The sequence below is a fragment of the Cavia porcellus genome, unplaced genomic scaffold (assembly GCF_034190915.1).
Source record: "Cavia porcellus strain 051 isolate PalLab524CR breed Dunkin Hartley unplaced genomic scaffold, mCavPor4.1 scaffold_28, whole genome shotgun sequence".
Lineage (NCBI taxonomy): Eukaryota > Metazoa > Chordata > Mammalia > Rodentia > Caviidae > Cavia > Cavia porcellus.
Window position 1 is genome coordinate 30,308,269 of NW_026947511.1, and position 21,942 is coordinate 30,330,210.

Here is a 21,942-nt window from a genome sequence, read left to right on the forward strand (position 1 = left end):
GGGAAATGACCTCCCTGATGGCAGCAAGCACACAGGGATGCCCTAGAGATGCTTCCCGAGGATGACCGAGTGGCCAGGTTACACATGGGATTGGAGGGGGTCTTTCACCCATTCACAGTGAAGCTTTCTTTGCCCAAGGCCACTTGATTGACAAGCTTGGTGACAACTGCAGATTGGGGACCTAAAATAGATACAGGAATTAGATCTTCTGCAAATGGGAAGGGGACCAAGAGATGGAGAAAAGGGGGAGAGGGGAGGGGAAGGGGACGTAGAAAGAATTACGATGTGCCCTGTCCACTTGCCAACTCCCTGGCCATTGTAGTCATTGTGTACGGCAGACCTGTAGTAGTGACAGCGGCGGGGTGGGACCTGGCCGGAGTGCTGCTCTCTGCTGAGCTGGAGTTCAGGCTCTCCCTGCCAGGCCTCCACTCTGACCTGCATTCCCCCTAATGCCACTGCCCTGGCCAGAGCCCGGCCTGAGCCCTTGCCCTGCACCTGCAGGCTTCCCAAAGACTTCTGCGCTGGTCCCCACACTTCTGGGGTTCACTGTCTGGACTGCGACCTGACACCCAGTGTCAGTTTCTGCTTGTTGGCAGGACAGATAACTCTTCAAAGCGGCTACTTCATGCCAGACTGGCTAAGTGCTCAATAACTATACCTGCTTGGTAACTTCCAGGCTCCACAGCCTGGAGGCAGTGCTGGTGTTGCTTTCATGTGCAGATGAGGAAACTGAGGCAGAGGGAGTTTAGATGACATGCTCTAGGTCACCTAGCCACTACATGGCCAACAGGATGAAGCCTAGGCTGATACCAATGATGAAGCCAAGGGCTAATCTGTTGTGCTGCCTCTTGGGAATGACAGTGACAGCAATGACACTGTCATTGCCTGCCAGGAGATGCTGCTTGAATGCAGCTCACCCCCAGACGAAGTCCATTGGCCTCAGGGTGGCTATTTCAACCTCATCAACCCTCCTAGACTCAGTTCCCCTCTACCTGGAAGAGAGAGCCTGATCACCTTCAGCACAGTATATCCAAGCACAGGAAACATCTGCAGAATGAACGGTTGTGGCAGGCATAGTGGCAAATCTATAATCCCAACAATGGGGTGGCTGAGGCAGAAGGGTTGCTGTGAATTCAAGGCCAGTTTTGGCTACATATTGAGTTCAAGGTCAGCCTGAACTGCGCAGCAACGCCTTGTCTCAAAAAGCAAATAAATAACAAAAGGATTGTTTGTGAGACCCCCAAAGTGGAGACCCTTGGGATCACCTTTGGTTCCCCAAGCCTGTTTTCCACTCTGGGAAATGGGTTACTGGCGTCACATGGTGCGAAGAGTCTCTACACAACTGGCTTGGTGTCATCAGTCACCGTTTGCACCTGCCCTAGTCAGCCAGGTGACTGCTGAGCCAGTGGGGCCAGGTGTGCACTCCCCAGCCCTGGGCGGAGCTCCTTGAATGGACACTGCGGTGTACACAGAACAAGGACAGAAACTGACAGGGCCTTGGAGCTGAGACCAACTGTGGCTTGCTTTGCCACCTGACAGTGGGTGGGACATACTTGTCAAAGCCTCTTTTTTGCAGCAGAGGGAACAGGTCCCACCCTTTCTGGCTCTCCAGGGAACCCTTGATCCCAGTGAGGGCAGGGGATGGGGTATGCGCCTGTGGGAGGGCACCTGGCAAGGCCTCATTGCCAGCTGCGGTTAACAAGTGGTAACACGCAGACCAGGCAAGGCTGCAATGACCCCGGCTGGGAACAGCCAATGAGCTCCCGGGCTGCGGTGGCACCACCGGGGAGCCCGCCCGTGTTTGGCTGCTGCGGCAGTGGGAGGGGCCTGGGCCTGCCAGTCAGGGCTGCAAGCCCTGTCTCCGGGTGAGCCGGGCAGATCTGCCGCTGTGGCGGGGGAGGGAGCCCAATGGGGACTGGACAGATTCGGGTGTGACTTTGCTGACCTCCAGGGTAGTAAGGCTGAATGCTGGCCGCGAGGGAAGGTGGCTGGGAAGACTACACGGCTAGTGACAGACAGAAAACTCGGCTTTTCCCATGGCCTGGATCAGGAGTGGAAGGGAAGGAGGATAAAAGGGGTGCTTTACTCAGGATGGCAACCAGGAGGGGACTGGGGACAGCAGAGGGTGGAGCTTGGAGTACGTCACCCACGCAGGCCTGATGTTAGGGACCCACACTCCACTTAGGAGCCACCTGACCCCGTTCTCTCTTGCCAGGATGGTGAAGCACTGTTGGCTGCAGTGGCTGTCAGCTTGAACTGTGGCACATGCCAGACAGTGACAGCAGCTTGTCCCCAACCCCTGCTCAACTGGACCCACCAAGGCCAATCACATAATAAACATATATTTATAGATGTACAATTTCAGAAGTCAAATTCAAGAAATACAGCTTCTTAGGGGACCCCGTTCTTACTGCACACAGCTCAGCCCATCTAGGGACTAGGCAGTCAGGGTGCCACGGTAGAGTGCCAGGGCCCCTGCGGGTGTGGTGCTTTGGTCTATGTCGTTTGTAGGCTCTCTTGGGCCAGGGTGGCCACTTCATTGCAGGGTGTGACCTTGTTTAAAAACCAGGGTCAGCGTTTCCTCACCAAATTTCTTTTCCCAGCAAGATTCCTATAGGGAGGGGGAGGAGCTTTTTAAAAAAGAGCCAAGAGAAACGCTGGGAGGACTGTTACCAGCCAGTGGCTGGCAGCTTGGGGAATAAGGCTTTGGAAACAGCAGGCTCCATACCACACCCACCGCCATGGAAGAAACTCTGGAAAAATGGCAATCCAAAAGGCCCGGGATGTAGCTCAGTGCCTGTCTGGTAGGCACAAGGCCCTGAGTTCAATTCCCGGTACAAAAAAACCAAAAAACCTCAAAAGGCCCAGTATAAATGGGGGAATAAATAAAACTTCTCCCTACCCCTGGTAGCAACTGCTGCTTTGAGAAAAATCCTCATTTGAAGGGGAGGGTAAAAAACTGTCCTGGTTCAGATACATCCTTCGTCCACCATGCGAGAAGGTTTGGTGGTGACATCTACTGTGGGTAATGACGCAGGCACCTCAGGCATGGACTTTCCTTCACTGGTCAAGCTGCTGCCCTGCAGGTCCTGGGCTGATTCTGGGAGGAAGAACCTTTTGGAGTCATTGGTATGCAACTTAGGAAAACCAGTGGCATCGAGCAAGGAATATGGCTCAGTGGCACAGTGCCTGCCTGGCAAGCATGAGGTCATGAGTTCAATCCCCAGTACCAAAAACAAAAAAAGGAGATGAAAACCAGCGGCATTGATGGAGCTGTGCCCTGTGATGCCTCTAAGGCAAAACCCATGTGGGAACTTAGGTAGGAAAGCATTAGGTAGAACCTGGCCCCTCTCTAAACCTTGAAAGGTGCTGACTCAAAGGCTCTTGGGTCTAGGACAGAGAACTGACCACAGGGGAAGTAGCTGGTAAGGGTAGCCTCACCCCAGGACCATGGCTCCATATTGAGCTGGTACCTGCCCCTGGGCCATCTTTCTTGCACTATGGCCTGCTTCTTCTGCAGCTAAACTGTAACCCTGGCAAGCTATGAAGTTTACTATAGATTTACACCTCATAATTACTGCTGCCATCTGAGACAATGTGGCGCTGGGGGGAAAGGGGACATAAAGCCTAAGACCTGCCTTTTGTTAAGCTGTCTGCTATGGCTAATGTCTAGCTTTGGAAGGACCAGGCTGCCTTCTCCAAACAGGCCTCATTCTGTAACACAGAAGCAATCAGCTGAACAATTTAACCCAATCGCTGCATAGTTTAAAAAGTAGACTATATATATATATCTTTATATATGCCTATTTACATATAAATAGATATATATACATCGCACTCATCTTGAAGTTACATTCTGTGGATTCTTCCTCCTCCCTACTCTGTACCAGCCCCCTGCCTGGCTCCTCTTGCAGGAGACGGGTGGGGGTCCCGGGGGGAGGTGTGGCAGCTGGGCGGCTCCTCCCCTGGCCCTTCCCCCAGGCATTCACCACAAGTTTTACATTCTACTTTCGTTGCCATGGTTTCTGTATCCTAGGAGCAGGTGATGCAGAACCTCCACCAGCCCGGAAGGGAGGGAAGCAGCCCCATGGCAGGTTTTCTGTCTGTCCTAAGAGCTTTCTGCATTTACTGGGTGAGAGAGAGGGCAGTTGTGCGGTGTTCGGCCTCCAATTCCATTTTAATTTGTCTTTGTATGTCTTTCCTTAAATATACAGTCCGTCACCTTGGCTCAGTGAGTGTCACCAGAAATTCTCCAGGGATTTCATAGTCTGTGGAGGGAAGTGGGTACAGTTAGCTGGGAGGTCTCAGCCCTCTGCCTCCAGCTAAGCCGAACAAACAAGCAGCCGCTCTGCGCTGTGAGCGCCCACGCGCCTGCTCCGCGGTGGGATGGAAGCCGAGGGGACACAGGCCAAGGGAGGAGGGCAGGGTGCCGCCGCAGGGAACAGCCTCCCAGCTCTGCCCACACAGTTCTGGGCCTGGTCCAGGCTGCCTGCTCTGGGCACTGGGAACACAGCCCACTACCCACACGCAGGACTGGAGGCGGGTGCCTGCTGCCAGCCACTTTCATTTCCCCCCACCCCTTCTGTGCTGAGTGGCTGCATCTGACCCTGAACTTGTGACCTTCTGTTCCCTTCCTCAGACCACAGGCCAGTTGCCTGTGGCTTCCAGGCTGCCAGGTGCAGCAGCTCTGGAGCATACCGCGTCCTACTTCCGGAGCAGCAGCCACAGGTTCTCCTGCCCTGTCAGCTGCCCTGACATGGGTCCCAGGTTGTCCTCCCTGGAAGGACTCAGAAAGGGAATCCTCCCGGCCACCTGCTCCACAGTTCTTCCTGGTAGTGTGTGGCCCTGTGTATGGGGTCTGTCTTGGGCCCAGCAGTGTCTGGTGCCACAGGCGATCATCAGCTGTGCGCAGGAAAGGGCTGCGGTGGCTTGATCGTGGGACTGGCCCACAGAGCCATGAGGGGACTCAGCAACAGCGGTGGGTCCCATGTGTCGGCTCTTGGGTGCCCACAGCCTAAGGACCAGGGAAGAGTGCAGTGCGGGATAGTGGCAGAGACCAGATCGGGGCTGTGATCGCCATTTCCATGTTGGACCCAGAGTCGCCCTGCCTCTGGAGATTGGGGGCGAGGCTGGCTTCCTTCCTCCCTCCCTGCCTTAAGACCACAGCCAAAGCTGCCAGGAGATGCAGGACAATGGCGGCCCCGGCTCATACTTGGACCTGGCTGACGTGGATGGCCCAGGACTATCCATGCAGGGAGGCCTGCACCTCTGACAGCCGGCTGCAGCTCGGAGTGCCCATCTTCTGTGCTCTGTGGTACATATCTGTGTCACCGAAGTAGCGGGCCCGGTATAGTAAGCCTTCCTCTGCAAAGCAACGGGGCAGGGTTAGGCACACCCAGTGCCTAACCTCCTAGAGCCTTCCAGGAGGCCTGCTGGGGCCTGTGAGGGGAGGAGGCAGGCGGAGGAGGCTGGAAGAGGTCCAGGGGCTTGGCAAAGTGGCCCCTGTGAGGGAAGACCCAGGAGGAGCAAAGACTACAGTGCCCCTTTGGGAGAGGGATGATCCAGGTGCACAAGCAGTGGGTGGCCAGAGAGCGCTGATCTGTCTCTCTGCATACTCCCCACTGGCCCCCAAAAAATCCCCAGCAGGCCAATGGCAGCAATTTATGGGGAACCTGAAGGAAATCACCAGGTGGCCTCGGCGGGCACAGCCCACAGAGCATGGGTTAGGGCTTTCTTTTTTCCCTGTTCCTCCAGTCTGATCCCTGGCTGCACTCCCCAACACCAGCACGCGCAATGCTTCTCTCATACATGCACGCACACGCACATGCACACGGGAACTCACTCTGCTGCTTTTCCTTCCAGCAGTTGTTTCGGAGGTTGGCGATGTAGTCGTCTTCCACATTCCGCTCAACCGTCTTGAGGCTGGAGCCCGTGTACTCTTCCGAGAAGCTGTCTGCCACGTAGTAGATAACACTCAGGTGGTCAGTGACTCGCCTGTGGATGTGGCCCACCGAGCTGGCCAGAAAGCATACAAAGTATATAAAGTGTTCTGGGGGGCCCAGGCCCAGGGCAGCTGGATGGGTGACAGGGCCAGTGACACACAGGCACAGGAGGAGCTGGTTTCCTCCTACACTGCCTAAGGTAAAGGTCTGTTGGAAAGACAGTGTCCCTGCTGCACTGTGGCCCAGTCATCCTGCCACCACACCTGAGGGCTTGTGAGAAACCCTGTCTGAGAAGAGGACCTGATCTGGGTAGTTTGGGACCTGGAGGAAGTGAGGGCTCTGTCGCCTGTGCCTCCATTTTCCCATCCATCCCCCAGGTCCACAGATACTGGGAGCCTGCCTGCATCTCCAGGAGCAGCTCATCTGTAGTTAGGAGCCACAGGGACATGGCCATTGCTAAGGAACAGAGCATGTGCATAGCATGTGGAAGGCCTTGGGTTCGATCCTCAGCACAATAAAAGGAACAAAACTCCCTGAGATCCCAAGGAGCTGAATCCTTCCAGCTTCAACTGCAGGCTCTGCAGGATTAGGAGAGCCTCCACATGCACACAGAGCCACTGCTCCAGGAACAACTGTCCCCGGCCATCTCTTCTAGGAAGGTCTGTTCCCTGTCAGCCACACTGCCCCTCATCTCTCCACCCACATGGTAAAGGGCTGACTTTGGGCCAGAGACTCAGGGACTGCTCTGGGTCCGTGAGCCAGCTCTGCCCCCTGCTGGTTGGGAGGCAGCCTGCAGGGGAGGGGGAACCCACTCCCAGCAGCAGGGGGCTGGAGCAGGGCCTTCTGAGAAGGGAAGCTGAGCACCCACCGTGACTGTCTCAAGACGCTGTGCCAGCGTCTTGGCAGGAAGGAAGGAAGGAAGGAAGGAAGGAAGAAGATAACAGAGGATCACCTAACTCATCCAAATTCTAACTGGCAGCTGAGACCACGCACTTGTTCAACAAACATTGTGGAGCACTTCTCACGAGCTACACGCTTTGATGTATTACTCATTAATTTTCACAAGCACATGGACCTTATCATTCCTATCATATAGCAGATTCCTGTCTTATTGCCTACAGTTACAGCTTCTTGGTGAAGCTGGGCTTCAGAGACCCCTGGCTCTCACCTAGAGCCCCTGTGCTTTTCAGGTCTCAGGGACTTAACCATATTTCTTCTTTTTCTCTTCTGCGTTTTTTGTTTTTTTTTTTTTCTTTCAGAGCTGTGGATGAAACCCAGGGCCTCACACAAGCACTGTGCCACACCCCGGCCCCTTATCCGGAATATAAGGGCAGAGGTTAATTTCAGGGTCAGCAAATAATACAGGAGTGGGAGGGAGTTAGGGAGCCTCAGACCACAGGCAAAAAATAGCACGTGCCTTGCTCTCGGGAAAAGGTCTGCAGGTCACACTGCCTCTTCTTAGGGGGCTAAGATCCTAAAACGATTAAGAGGCTTGGTTTGAGAGCCTGTTTCTTCTTGCTCCTATTTCTTTTCCTTCTCGCATTTCCATTCTTTTTCCTCCCCTCTCCACTCCTCTCCTGTCTTTCCCCTCCACTGTCTAATACTGGGGTAAGAATCAAGGCCTTCACACTGAGCTACAGCCCTAATACTTTTATTAATTTTTATTTTGAGATAGGGTCTCACTAGTTCACTAAATAGTCCAAGCTGGCTCAAACTTGGAATCCTCCTGCCTCAGCCTCTTAGAGCCTCTGGTTTGGTTACAAGTGTGCACATCTGATTCAGACCGTGTTTCCTTCACTCTAAGCCAGCCTCCTGCATTACATTCAGGAACCTGGGATTTCTGGCCAGCAAAGAAGGCCTCTAATGAGGTTGAGATTCAAAGCCCTGGTCTGCCCACCTCCCTAACCCAACCCTCAGAGCAGGTACTCACGGTCTCGGGCTCAGACTGTACGGCGGACTGGAGACCATGAGCTGGCTGAGAGCTGACACGAGGATCAGGATGAGGATGGGCATCAGCTGGACAAACACCCCTAGCCCGCCCTGGAGGAAGAGCCACCATTACCCAGCTGGCCACACACACCACCAGCTGCTCAGCACAGTGGACCCTGAGTGGCCTGGACACCACACTCCCCCTTCATTTCCAGATGTCCCCCAAGTACAGAAGCTGATCCGTCTGCCAGCTTTCCTAGAGAAATACATGCTGGCGGAAGCAGGGTGTACGCTGACTTGTGAGAGAAAATCACACATCCACAGAAGTGGCTGCCTCCAGGATGGGACAGGGCTTATGTGGGAGGCTTTTACTTCAAGTCTATTTCTGAGTTTCAAACTATACACATATACTACCAACTAAAAAACTAGAAATAGGACTGGGGGTATAGCTCAAAGGTAAGTTCAATCCCCAGGACTGGAAAAATAGAAATAAAAACTAAACTAGAAATGAAAATTAATAAATTCACTGTGTGGTCAGGCATGGCACACACACCTGTCATCCCAGCACTTGGAGGGGCTGAGGCAGGAGGACTACTGCAAGTTTGAGGCCAGCCTGAACTACATAGTGAGATGATGTCTAAAAGTAAATAATTCACTAACTGTGTGCTAATTTATAATTCTAAAAACTTCTCTGTATGTTAAATACCAAATAAAGGTTTTAAAGAAATGAACAAAGAAATTCTGTCAGAGGATAAAGATCCTTTGCTGCCAACCTTTAAAATGCTTTGCAATATTTTAATGCCAGCCAGCCAGCTGGCTGTTGATCTGTGGCTTGAAAAATGTGTTTGAGGACCAGGGATATAGCTCAGCAGCACAAGTGCCTGCCTAGCAAGCAAAAGGCTGAGTTCGATCCCGGCACACGCATGCACAGACACACAGACACACAGACACACACACACACACAATTTGCGCTGGGTGGGGCAGCACAGGTCTGGAATTCCAGCATTTAGGGAGGACGAGGAAGGAGGACTGCAGTTTGAGTCCCACCTGGGCAAGTTAGCCAGAACCTGTCTAACAACAACAACAACAACAACAACAACAACAAACAAACAGCTGAGCTATGGCAGCACCACAGTAGTGTACCCCTTGGATTTGCTCCCCAATACCAGAAACCAAAAAGAAAAGTGAGCTGGGCAAGGTGGCATACGCCTGAAGTCCTAGCACTCAGGAGATTCATTGTGAGTTTAAGACCAGCCTGGGCTACAAAGTGAGGTCAAGGCCAGTCTGAACTGCAGAGTGAGATCCTGTCTCAAAAAACAAACAACAAAACAAAACTATAAAAAACCCAACAAAAACAAAACAAGAAAAGTGTTAAAAGTGCTGTTTACAGTTCCTGTAGACATTTGTTTTGAATGCTGAAAAACCTGTGTTGGCATTCTTTATCATTCTCAGAAGGTTTAACACCACTGCTTGGAGAACATCACTTTGGCCTTACAAACAAACGGACTGCACAAACACTAGGCTTCACTGTAAGCCAAGATTCTGCTTCAGTTCCTAGCAGAGGCCAGCAAACCCCCCAACGGCAGGCAGTGTGGAGTGTGGCTCCCTCTGGTGTCACTCAGCAGAATGGCAAGTGGGAGGAAGATGGCTCTTGGTAGAGCTGTGGGACACTGGGGGCCCCAGGAGGGACAGTGTGGGACGTCATTGCCTCCTCAGGCCCCGCACTCTGGGGTGGGCTCAGGGCCATCCCCTGCTCTTGCCAGCCCTTCTTCACTCACGTCACCCTGGTTGTCCCTGCGGTCCTGCCTTTGCTGGTACGTGTAGCGCATGCGGCCATTGCTGTAGACATGGACATTACCTGGGGGTTAGAGGGACAGAGTCAGGGCGGGGGCTGCTGGGAAAGACAGGCTGACACCCAGTTCCTCCTTACTCCCAGGGGAGATGCAGCTGTGGGAGTGTGGGGGACTTACTAGAAGGAAAGCCACCGCCAAAGAACATGTTGAAGAGGTCTTCAGGGGAGATGTCGGCCTCGAAGCCACGGTGGAAGTCCCCATGCCCATGGCCATGTCGGGCAGCCTGGCCCTTGTCATCACCAAACTGGTCATACTGTTTCCTTTTCTCCGGGTTGCTAAGCACAGCATATGCCGTGCCAATAGCTGGGAAGGGGACAGAAAGGTCAGCCTGAGAGGTTAGTGCTGGCTTTCAGCTCAGGCTGTGCTTGGGGCATGTGTAGGGTGGGACATGCAGGAAGAGCCCAGATGCTGGAGGGCGAAGCCGAGGCTCCCAACAGTCCCCCGCCACACCTGGGCAGCCCTTGCCAGTGTTGTGTCAACTTCTCCTAACAGCAATCTTGACACCATTTCACCTAGGGGAGCACCAAGGCTCAGGGAAGACAAGGGACTTATGAAGCTCACTCATCTGTGAGGCTGCAGGGCTGGGAATCAAATCTGCCTCGCTTCAAGCTTTCTAGCTAACACTATGGGAACCAACAAAGCCTTTTCCTCATTCCTCTCTCTTGAGATGCCCACAGGGTTGGGACATCATTGCCTGGTGCTAACAGCACTTGAAGTCATGGTAGGACATGGGCCAAACAGACACATGAGGTCTTTGTTGTGGACTGGAAGGTGGCAAGCAATGATGGGAAGGGCCAATCCCTGGGTTCTGGTCAACTCTATGGAGGTGGTGTGGCCAGGGTGAGTCCCCTCCTCCCTAGGGGCCAGGCCCCAGCTGCTGTTTCCTACCTAACTTTGTGGCCTTCCCTCCAAAACTTTCTGGGCACAGAGTTTGTGTCCCCAAGGCCACCAGCTCTGAGTCCTCCCTAGTCTCCAGCTCCTCAAGCCACCCCCTTGCTCGTAACTGCACCTGCCTCACAGCCTGAGTCCCCACTGCCACTCAGCACCTCGGTCCTGTCGAGAGGGCACAGGACCATCACCCACAGCAGTCCTGCCCCCCGCGCATTCTCCTCCTTCCTCTGGGGCAGCCCCAAGACAGTACACGAGGAACTGGGGGCTGCTTGGTCCTAGTCCTACACAGCATGCTGCCCAGGCCTGGTGCTGCCAGTCACCATAGTGTCCCCTGAGGAGACAAGGTGGAAATGAAAACCTGCAGCACAGGGCTGGCATGTGTGTCTGCGTGCAAATCTAAATGAGTAAGGGTGGCTTGATGTGGGGCAAAGTGACACACTCTTCCCCACGGCCCTGAGGCCAGAGGCTGCTGTGTCCCTATTGTGGCCCAGAGGTGCAGATGTGGCCCAGGGAGGGGCTGGTTGAGGCTACCAGCATGGAGGAGGCTGCCAGACCAGAGATATTTGAGTTGGGGCCACTCTCCCCCTGGGCACAGTGAACACTTACCGTGGGCAGCTCCTCCCCTGGTGCTGTTTAACTGAAGAGCTTCGACAAGTCTCTTGCCTCAGGCCCCTCCTAGAGCTCCAGGAACCAGGAAAGGGGGCAGGAGCAGCACTATGTGAACTCTGACTAATTCTCCATGGCTGGAAGTGACCACTATGACCTTGGGAAGTAAAACCTGAGCCTGTGGAACTAGGCCTGAGAGCACTTCCTGCAGGCCTCACTCCCTGAGGAAGCTGTGTCCACCCTGCATCCCAAGGACAGGACATAAAAGCCCATGATGCCAGGACACCAAGGCCCCTCACCTTTGAACGCTTCCGTGGTGCCGGGTGCGTGGTTCTTGTCTGGGTGGAATTTGAGGGCCAGTTTTCGGTAGGCCTTCTTCAGGTCCTCATCCGAAGCTCCTCTGCTCACCCCCAGTATCTCATAGTAATCCTTACACTGCTTGACCCTGGGGGCAAGAAGCGCAGGAGAGAGCTGCCTAATATGGGCCACCAAAAAGCAACTGCTGACGGCTCCTCCGGGTCAGGGACAGAAGAGCTCCAGTGAGCTCCAGCTGGCATGGGGGCCAGATGGGGCCCTGTGCAAACCCCAGGACGCATGTAGGATTTAAGAGGGCAGCTGCTACCTTTAGCCAGGCCAGCACCCGTATCCCTCTGCCCACAGCTCCCTCCTGGGAGGCGACCTCTGAAGGACTGTCATTGTCTATTGTCCATGGGCAGGGATGTCCTGTGTTCACCCAACTGTATTCTTTCTTGGCAACTTCAGTCTTGAGTGGTAACGTAAGGGCTGAAAATGGCAGGTGTGCATTTACCCCAAGCAGAGCTGTGAGAAACACTGGCCCTTCCTCACCGATTCTTACTTCTGGGTCCTAGTTCTTGGCCTTCTCCAAGCCTTCCAAATCCCTCTATGAATTTCCTATCACCTCCAAATGCCAGGCTCATCTGGTTAAGCCTGGCCTGGTTTATGGCAAACTATAGCTCACACCCCTGGTCCTGAAGCTTGCTAGAAGATGCAAGTGTGACCTAAGTGTGTCCCCGAGGCCAGCTGGTGGGAAGAGTACAGTCCTGAGAAGCCCCGGCCTGCCTGCCTCTGGACTGGTATTAGGCTACCCTGCACAGGGCCTGCCTCCAGCCTTCCGTCTCCACTCTGCCCCAGCAGGCTCTGGCTGAAAGGGGCATTGTTGGGCTGGGGAGATCTGGAGGCGGGACCAGGCTCCATCTCTGTTTGACAGAGCTGTGTAGACTTGGGGTCCCTGGGCCAGTGGCAGAGGATGGCAGCAGTGTCAGTGTTTCTGCCTCTGCCTGTGGGCAGACAGTGGAGCCCTGCTAGAACACTGTGCCCCAGGGCCTTATGGGAAATGAGCTGGACCTCCCTCTCCATCTTCCTGGGCAGAAGGGGGCACTGTGCAGTGGGAAACGTGCAAATCACCCCAGAACATGCGGCTCTGGCCTGGCCCCACCTTTTCACAGCCGCCACCTGTTCTGCAGTGTAGCCTTTGGTGCTCTCTCCTCCTCCTCCTCCTCCTCCTCCTCCTGCTTCGCCATTGGCCGAGGGGGCATCACTCCCTCCTGCTTTCCTGTGGGTCGCATGGGTGCCATCTGTGGGATGGGCTTGTTCTCCAGCAGACTGTGGCTTCTGGTTGAGAGACTCAATCAGAGCTGTGGAGAGCAAGAGAACCACTGAGGGCTCCTTTGAGACAAGGCTGCAGGCCTTGGCCCTGGGTTTCTGGGCCCCTGCCCTCCCCCACAGGGCCTGTGGTGCTGGCATGAGTCACCTGCTCTCTAGGGAGCGGGGGTCCTGGGGACAGGAAGGTCACTTATTTCCCACATTAACAGCAGGACTTTTATTAACAGAATTAACAGTAAACACACACTTCACGGAGGAGTGTGAAATAACTGCCTTATTTTTCAGATATTCTGTGTGCATGTGTGTGTATATCTAGATTAGATTTTTATAAATCTAAACAGATGTTTGACACTCTGATAATCTTTCAAAAACACATTTGGGTTTTATTAATCAACCCTGCAGTATTTGATTTAGAGTTCATTTAACTCTACTTCTTTCATTGTAGTTTGGTTTTAATGCTGCCCTTTTTTTAATGAATCCATTTTTTCTCTACTGAACTCATTCAAACCTATATATACTTCTTTTCTGCACTGGAACATCTAAAATATTCAGTCCTTTGTACTATTTCCTGTTGTTATTTTTATCCTTATCTTTAAAATGCTTTAATATTAAATATTAGTATAAACCTCATTAAATTGATATCTAGTTAACTTTAATGGTCTCTCACTTAAAAAACCATGCTTTTCAATGTAACTGTTTATTAACATAGTATATCAGAGTTATAAACTGTTTAATGTTCCGAGTTTAAATAGTATCATTCCCTTTTAACTCAGGACATGTGATAGTTTTTTTCTGCACTATGATACAAAACATAAAATTGGGCAGGAATATAGCTCAGCAGCACAGCAGTTGATTGGCAAGCACAAGGCTGGGAGTTCGATTCCTGGTACCAAGACAAATAAACAAACCCATAATATTTATCCTCATTTCCTAAGTGTGCAGCTGTGCTAATGGGATATGTGTTTTTTGTTTGTTTTTGTTTTTTTTTTTTTGAGATGGGGTCTCGCTGGATAGTTCAGGCTGGCCTGTAGCTTACTATGTGGTCTTGAACTTGAAGGGATCCTCCTGCCCACCCTCTCAAGGCTAGAACCACAGGCAAGCACGACCCCCCAGCCCCCAGCTTTTCTGTTTTGAGGTAGGGTCTCACTATGTAGTCCAGGCTGACCTCAAGCTCACATTCTCCTCCTAACTGCCAGATCACAGGCGTGTGACATCATGCCCAGTTTCATTTTTATTTATTTTGCTTTTTGCAGTGCTAGAGGTTAAACCAAAGGCCTCGCTTGCATGCTTCACAAGTACTCTATGACTGGGCTACACTCTCGGCCCTAGGTCATTTTGATGTATTTTTTAGTTTTTACATTTTTTAACTAGTACAGTACATTTTTGCAGTACATAGTGATTACATTCATCATGGGTGGGGAGTTATAACACATAGTAGATCATTTTTAAACAGCAAAAATAAGCTAGCAAACAAACCATTAATCATATTTTTTTTCAAGTCCCGAAGCAGTATGTCTGACAGCAGCTTTGTTGAGGGTGGGGATAGTAGGGTCATCTGCACTGGGGACATGTTTAGTGGGTCTGTGTGACTCAGCAGTCAGGAGGGGCAATTTCTGGAGGCCTTCACTTGACAGTGAAGAAGATGAGAGAAACAAGGTTGTCCCAGAGGGCCAGGGATGCTGTGAGACTCGGAAAATACCTGCTGCGTTCACTACTTGCTAATCACTGGCACATTTTCCAAATGCTGGTCATGTCAACCATTCTACTTCAACGTTTGAGGTCTACATGGGGCACACACTGTCACCCTGAGGATCACGGTTATTCAAATCTGAGTCCTTGATTCCTGCTGACTTGATGAGGAAGGACTCATATCATGAGTGTAAGGGGTACCCATTTATTCCAGGCACAAAATCAGCTCAGAAAACTTGAGCTGGGCCATAGAGCCCAGGGCAGTGACTTCTAGGACCTCTGACAGGTTCCTGGGAACCCCTGAGAACCAGGTTGGCCACATGCTGGACCGCGGCCAGCTTCCTTCCAAGTGCTGTTATGTTCAGGACACTGCACTGGTCACCAGAACCCTCCCCCATGTACCTGGGCTGCAGCAGGTCGTTTTAGTGTTTTAGGTTGATGGCTGCCTCCGCACGGCACTCACAGGCAGCCAGGCAGTGTCTCTGTGCTCACTCGTTTAGTCCTCACAAAAGCCTAGAAGACAGGTCCCACCCCTACCACCACCCCACATGGCTGGATAAGTGACAGAAGCACATTTGAACCCCAGATGTTCAGCTCCAGCATCCTTGCTCTGAACACTGCTGTTATCCCAGATTGCAAGTGTCTGAGAGCCCAGGCTAAAACAGTCATTCTGATTACAGAAGAAATGTTAATTCAGAAAGGCCCAGATTTAGCTAAGCATGGCACATGCCTATAATCCCACCACTCAGAGGGCTGAAAGAGGAGAACCCAAGTTTAAACCTAGTTTGGGCAACTCAACAAGACCTTGCCTCACAATAAAAAATAAAAAAGGGGGTGAGGATGTAGCTCAGAGTGAAGGCCCTGGATTCAGTCCCCAGTTCCGGAGGCGCGGTGAGGGAAGACTTACCAGCGGTCTACAACCCTGCCTGCTCGGTAAGAGCTGTCTGGCCCTGTTTCCTCACTATGGTGATGAGGCTGACCAAAGATAATGTATGTGACATGTGGCACAGAGACACACACCAAACGAGTAGCTATTAAGGTCATGGCCTAGACCAGTGGTGGTGAACCTACCCACGCCCTATGGGCTGTCTGGATCAATGAAAGCTCTAGGTGACCTGGCCATGAGTGTGCGCTGGCCAGGAGGGGCGGGAACTATGGGTGGGGATGGGGGGCTGGCTAGCAGGGCAGGGCCAAGGCTGAGGAAGCTTCCCAGGTTCTGCATGATGACACTGCAGGCGGTCCTCATGCCAGGCGCAAGGGGACAGCAAAGGAAGAAAGCAATGGATGATGAAATGGAAGTCCGGATGGGACAGGCAAAGTTTGCTTATTTTGGATTCTCTGGAAGTTTCAGGGGTTCAGGCAGACCCTGAGATTTCCTCAGAGCAACATAACCAGTCGCCCACCTGCCACAGATACGGAGGGACATTGGTCAAGCGATGGGATGGGCTCTCGCCAGTCCGTCTCAGGGAAGGTTCTAGAAGATCTGGAGCCCTGAAGCTATTCTTAATTTTCTTACACTACAAAAAGAGAAGCCAAAGGGGAAGGGCTCAGCTCTGGGTCACATAAAAGATTCCTGGTTGAGTTGGAGATCAGAGTTTTGGTTGCTGGAGATAGGTCACTCTTGTGGCCTGGATGCCTTGTGGCCTTGCCACGCCTGTCGGATGTGACTGACGTGACTCCCTAGACACCCCTCATGACACAACTACCAACAGACAACGTCACCAACAGAGAGAACAGCTTAACGTCAATCCTGGCTCTGTCCCTGACCAGTAGAGTTGACAGAAAGACAGGAAATCAGAGGAAGAGAGGCGCTGTGGTGGGAGAGGTGGCAGCTGAGGTAGGGGTGAGAGGACTTGTATGGCCAGAGCCCCTGGGGCACCCTTCCTCCCAGCAGCTGGACAGGCAGACTGCCAGGGGGCTCACACTTAGCTCTACCCCTGGCTAACAGGGTCATTTTGGCCAGGTTAATGTAGCTTCTCCAGGAAAAACTGTCTCTCCCTCCCAAGGGCTGAGAGAATACTGTGCTATGCAGGGACAGAACTTAGCAGGGTGCCCAGCAAACAAGAGAGTGACCCGTTACTGTCGTTTTTATTATTAGGCAAGCAGCTGACTTTAGGATCTGTGTACCTGCAGTGCTCGAAATGAGGAAAGCAAAGAAGAGGTCAAAACGGGGAAAGAGCCTGGGACTGGAGAGAGTGTGTTACTCCACTGAGTGTATTTGCCAAGTTTATCTAATTCCTCAGGAAGGTCTGACCCCGGGCCTCACAGCGCCACTCTGAGGGGCAAATAAGTCAATGAGATAGTAGCCAGGTGCGGTGGTACACACTTGTAATCGCAGCACTCGAGAGGTGCACACTTGTAATCCTGTAAATTCAAGGCCAGCCTGGAATATCCATAGCAAGACCCTGTCTAAAGTCAATGAAATAAAGTGACTGAAGGGTTGAGTACGCAGTGAGGCTCACGCAGGTTGACTAAATTTAAATGGACAAGCCCACCCTGGGCCTAGGTAGTCCTAGAGTATCTCTCACACCTAGACCCTGAATGCCAAAATTCTTTGGTAACTAATCCTGCCCTCTTTGGGGACTGGCCCTTCCAGAGAGGGCAGGATTGGTCTAGGTCATTTGATAGACCCGCAGTCAGCCTGAGCCGCAAGGACCCTTACAGATCATCCAAGCCAACCTTCTTTTTGTATACTGAGGCTCACAGATGTTTTTATGAGCTCCAGGAAGAGCTGATATTTTCCCACTATTTTTGCTAAGTCTTAGGCAAAGGCAAAAACTGCCAGGTAGCCAAGTCTTTGACAGAAACTGTCAGAAAAGTACTAACAGGCTAGGCACGGTGGCACACATCATCCCAATACTCTGGAAGGCTGAGGCAGGAGGATCAAAAGTTTGAGTTTAGCTAGAACTTAGTGAGATCCTATCTCAGAAATAACAAAACAGGCTGGGGACAATAGCTGAGTGCCAAGGCTAAGTTCCCTCCTCAGTATGGGTGGCAGGGTGGAGTAGGGGAGAGGGAGAAAGAGAAATATTAAGTGGTTCTCCCACCTTTGCTCTGTGACTTCCCAATTTATGGCCCCACTACCGCCTCGCAATGCACCCGTCCTGCCAATGGGCCTCGCGCCACTCCGGCTGCAGGGAGTTGAAGATCCCCTCGCTTCCTTTTCATTGTGGACAACACTTTCAGGACCACGGCCCTGCAGGGCGCTGAGCCCTCCCTCCATTGATCCTTCTGCTTCCCCAAGGCCTCCTCGATGGGCTCCAGCATCCCCTTGTATGCCCCGACTTGTCCTTTTCCCATGTGGCCCTGCAGCACCGACAACACTGCTCACACTTCCTTGGCGATGCTTCCCATGGCTACGGCTGCGGCCCTCTCCTGGGACTGCTTCTTCCTGCCATTGCTCCCGTTCATGCTGGGGCTTCCTCTGCCTCTGTCCACTGGTTAAGGGCAGGTGCGGCCCCACTGTGCCCGAAGCAACTCTCTCTCTCCGGTCCACCCCTTTCCACAGTAACCTCAGCCACGCATACTCCAGTGAGTGCCAGCAAGTTGAGAGCACCTTCACCCAGAACTCAGAGGCTCCTCCTGAGCGCCCCAAGGGCAGCGCAGCCGGGCCACGCCACCTCCCACTCTACTTTTCCACCTCGGGCGTCTTCCTGTTCACCCCGCTTCAACTCATTTTCCAGCATCCCGGCTTAATTCTCCTCGGCACCCCCCCTCTCACAAAGGCACCTCTCTCCCATGACCTTACTCTCTCTCTCTTTTTTTTTTTTTTTTTTGTCTTTTTCCTTTTTATCGGTACCAGGGATCAAACTCACAACCGCCTGCTTGCAAGGCAGGCGCTTATGCCGCTGAGCTAAACCCCCAGCCATGACCTTACTCTTATCCCCACTCCCTTCTCCCAGGCCCTCAGAATTTCTAACCTGCTTATGGCCATCGTCTCCCAACTGCTTCTGCCTCTCAGTTCCCCTCAAAGAGAACAGTTCCTTACCTTATTCCCCTCACCACAAACTTCAACAGCTTTTCTCACTAAATACAGTATAAAGCGAAAGTCACTAAATACTAAAGCGAAAATCTCTTGGCCTGGTGGAAAAGGAGTTCCACAATCTGACCCCATTTTACTTTCCAACTTGAATCCCCCATACAAATTCTCCCTGGCACTGCTTTGTAATCTTGCTACATTTAATCCCGTCCCCCAGACCTCTGACTTTTGGTTTAGTGTCTTATCCCAGCACACCTTTCCTGAGTCTCCTGACTTCCTCAAGTGCAATCCAAACGCTGCCTCCTGTCCTACTCCCTAAAGTCGTTCCCTCAGTGAGATAATAGTGGCTTTTTTTGGAGACAAGGTCTCATTATATAGCTCAGGCTGGCCTTGAACTTGTGACGATCTTCCCACCTTAGTCTTAGTGCTGGGATTACAGGTGTGAGCCACTACGCCTGGTAAGATAACAGTGTGCAGGGTTCAGGTAATTGCTCACCACTCCCTCCTTGCCTCCACCACTCCCAGCCCACCAAACCCACAAATGGCAGGGACTGGATTTTTCGTGACCACTCTCAGGTCCCTAGAATCCAATGCTGCGCTTAATGTTTGTTAATTCACAGTTATTACTCTACGGTGCCATACTGCGTCCTGGAAGTCTGTCTCCTTTGCTAGGCGGTAAGCTCTCTGAGGCAAAGGATCACACACTTTTCCACTCCCTCTATACCAGTTAGCCCCAAGCACGGGACTTTGCAAACAATATAAAAATGAAAAAGGTTCTCAACAAAAATCAGTTGCATTGAATGGGTGTCCGGAATGAGCTCAAACCCAAGGCATCCAAAGTAGACGACCACATGTTTTTCTTTAACCAAGATTCCCTGCTCAGGCCCACACTAACCCCAGGTTCCTTGGCAGCTCAGTGCTGGGCTCCAGGTGGGCCAAGCTGAAGTTTACACAGATGCATCAAACACATACTCTTCCCAAAAGAGCACAAATATGATAAATACGCAGCAGGTCCCTCTTGGTCCGAGCAAATTCCAGTGCCTAAACCCTGGCAAGGATACCATTCCAAGCTCCTGACCTGGCAAGGGCCACAGGCCCTATCATTACTGTCCTTTGCTGGCTGCCTACTACCAAAGCCCCCATTCACACGGAATTCTGACAGCTGGAGGCCACCCCCATGCTGTCCACTTAGACAAAGCGATTTACTTCACAGAAGTCCTCCAGCAGGCTACCTCAGAACTCCAGGGCAAATACAAACGGAAACCCTCTGCAGGAGGCAGCCAACAGGCCAAAGATCAATCTCCAGTCAGGAGGGAGGAAAGTCGAGGCGTTCCAGGTCACCTCTCCTGCCAGTATCCCTCTTTCGCCACTTCATAACTGGGCAGGGAAGATGAGGAGGCCGACTGCTGCTTTTTCACTTCTTTCCTTCCTTCCTTCAATAGTCACAGGGTTTTCCAAGATTTAACAGTGTGATCTTGGGCAAGTCCCTTACCTCAGAAACGTTTCTTCATCTACTTAACAAAGATAATGATCTTTGGCTGTCTCCCTAACAGGGCAGGTTCAAGTAACAAAATGCATGCGCAAGAGCTTTCTACCCTGAAAAGCCTTGCCGGTATTACTGTCATTCACACTACCTGTGGCGACACTCTCATCTTCCAGATGAGGAAACCCAAGCTCGGAAGGGTCACATAGTAGCGGTTAGGGTGAGCGCCGGGTCTTCCAAGTGCCTGTTACACGCCACATAGTATAGCAAATGGTAAGCACAGGCACAAACACCGTCTTTTTCTATTCCAACTTGGATTAAGAAAAATTTAGGTTCAAGAAATAAAAAGCAGAGGGCTCGTGGGTAAAGTGAGGAGATGAATAGTGGAGACAAACTCAAGGTTCCGTCCCTGCTTCAGGAGCCTTCGATTCCGGCTCCTCGGGAGTCTACTGATGGCCTGGTGGGGGTGAAGGCGGGTCGGCGGGCCGAGGCTGGCGCCCCCCACAAATCATCAGACCCGGATCTCACTGGCAGGTGAAACAGCTTTCGGAGGGGGTGAGGAGCCCAGGGGTGGCGGAGGGACCTGCGGATCGGCCACGGTGGTCTCTGGCTCTCGTCAGGAGTCCTGCGAGGGGCTGAAGCTATGAAGCCTCTTTTCCAGGGCGCCAACAGTCAGGCCCTTCCCTCTTTAGAACCCATTTCCTCGCTCAGCAGAGTTATGTTTATTTTCCTGAACTATAATATTTCCCAGGCCGGCAACTGGCCGTGGGCCGCCGAACGGCCTCTTGGGAAAAGTAGTTCCATTTCCCTTCCAGGTGTGTTCCTTTAGCCTGCCCTGCCAGCGCATCTCCTTCTAGGAAACCTGACATCCCAGAAGTTTCCTCAAACGTCCCAAAGGTTAAGTCTCAGCTATCCCGGTCTTCAGGCATCCAGCGTCCCGCAGACGCGCGAGACTGAAAGACTACACCTCCCAGTAGTCACCGCGCGCCTCAATGCGCAGGCGTAACCGCGCCTCGCCACCCCTCCCCCTCCGCCAACTGCTCCCGTCGGTCCGTCTCGTATTCCCCTCATCAGTTCTAATGTTCTCCTCTGTCTCTCCGGCGTCTCATACTTACCGCTAACTCGCGGCGTCGGGTACAGCCGCTGCGCCTTGTCCAGGAAGCGGAGCGCACGATCGGGCTGGTTACTTTGGATGGCCTTGAGGGCGATGCTGATACAGCGCTCGGCTTCATCCTTGTTGGATTCCATGGCGGAACCAGAGCGCAGAACCAGGGAGGGGGAGGCCGGGCTAGCGAAGGGCTGCGCCAGCTGCTGGCGCGTCGCGGGGCAGGCCGGCGCAGAATGATGACGTAACCCTCTGCCCCTCCTTTCCAGAGTTTTGACTGAGGGTTGGGCGTGGGCGGAAGCATTACCATATGTCATCTAAAAGAACGATAGTATTACCGGTGCATGCTACAGAGCCCTGGAATCCAAGCTTTGAGTTCCAGAGGTCTTCAGGTTGAGAGTGCTTGCACGCTATTAGTAATTAATTCTTTGCGTTTGACATAAAAGTCATTTATTAACTGAACATATTTAATGAGTATCCGCTTCGTGCCTGGCATGGTTATATGGTGGGGTTGCAGTGGTCAACAAAAAAGTTCCTGCTTTCGTGGAGCTTATATTCTAGACTGCGGAGAAGCTGAGGAGTCATCTACTAAACAGATATATTCAGATGATGATAAATACTATGAAGGGAAATAATGAAAAAATACAAGATAGAAGATGTGAAGGGCTATTTTAAATAATTTGATAAAGGAATTTTGAAAGCTCATATTAACAGATAGCTGAATCCAGGCACGATGAGCAAATGTGACTGTCTGGAGAAAGGGTGGTCCAGACGGAATAGCAAATGCAAATGCTCAGAAATGGTAATTTTTGTTATTATACACTCTAAAAGGAGATTATATT

General features: G+C 52.2%; 1 protein-coding gene across 3 annotated transcripts; it reads right to left on the reverse strand.

Moving 5' to 3' along the window:
- Positions 1 to 2,326: 2,326 nt before the first annotated feature.
- On the reverse strand, positions 2,327 to 21,335 carry Dnajb12 (DnaJ heat shock protein family (Hsp40) member B12). 3 transcript variants are annotated; one of them, XM_005005326.4, is made up of 9 exons: positions 21,111 to 21,335; positions 12,678 to 12,876; positions 11,521 to 11,666; positions 9,842 to 10,027; positions 9,650 to 9,729; positions 7,873 to 7,982; positions 5,843 to 6,015; positions 5,267 to 5,364; positions 2,327 to 4,268 (listed from the first exon to the last, which is right to left on the reverse strand). In XM_005005326.4, the coding sequence occupies exons 1-9, from the start codon at positions 21,241 to 21,243 to the stop codon at positions 4,239 to 4,241; spliced, it is 1,155 nt and encodes a 384-aa protein (XP_005005383.1). In that variant the 5' UTR covers positions 21,244 to 21,335; the 3' UTR covers positions 2,327 to 4,238. The 3 variants fall into 3 exon arrangements, with proteins under 3 accessions (XP_005005383.1, XP_003473824.2, XP_013012256.1); XM_003473776.5 differs by having other exon boundaries at positions 5,219 to 5,364; XM_013156802.3 differs by having other exon boundaries at positions 5,213 to 5,364; positions 21,111 to 21,334.
- Positions 21,336 to 21,942: the final 607 nt, after the last annotated feature.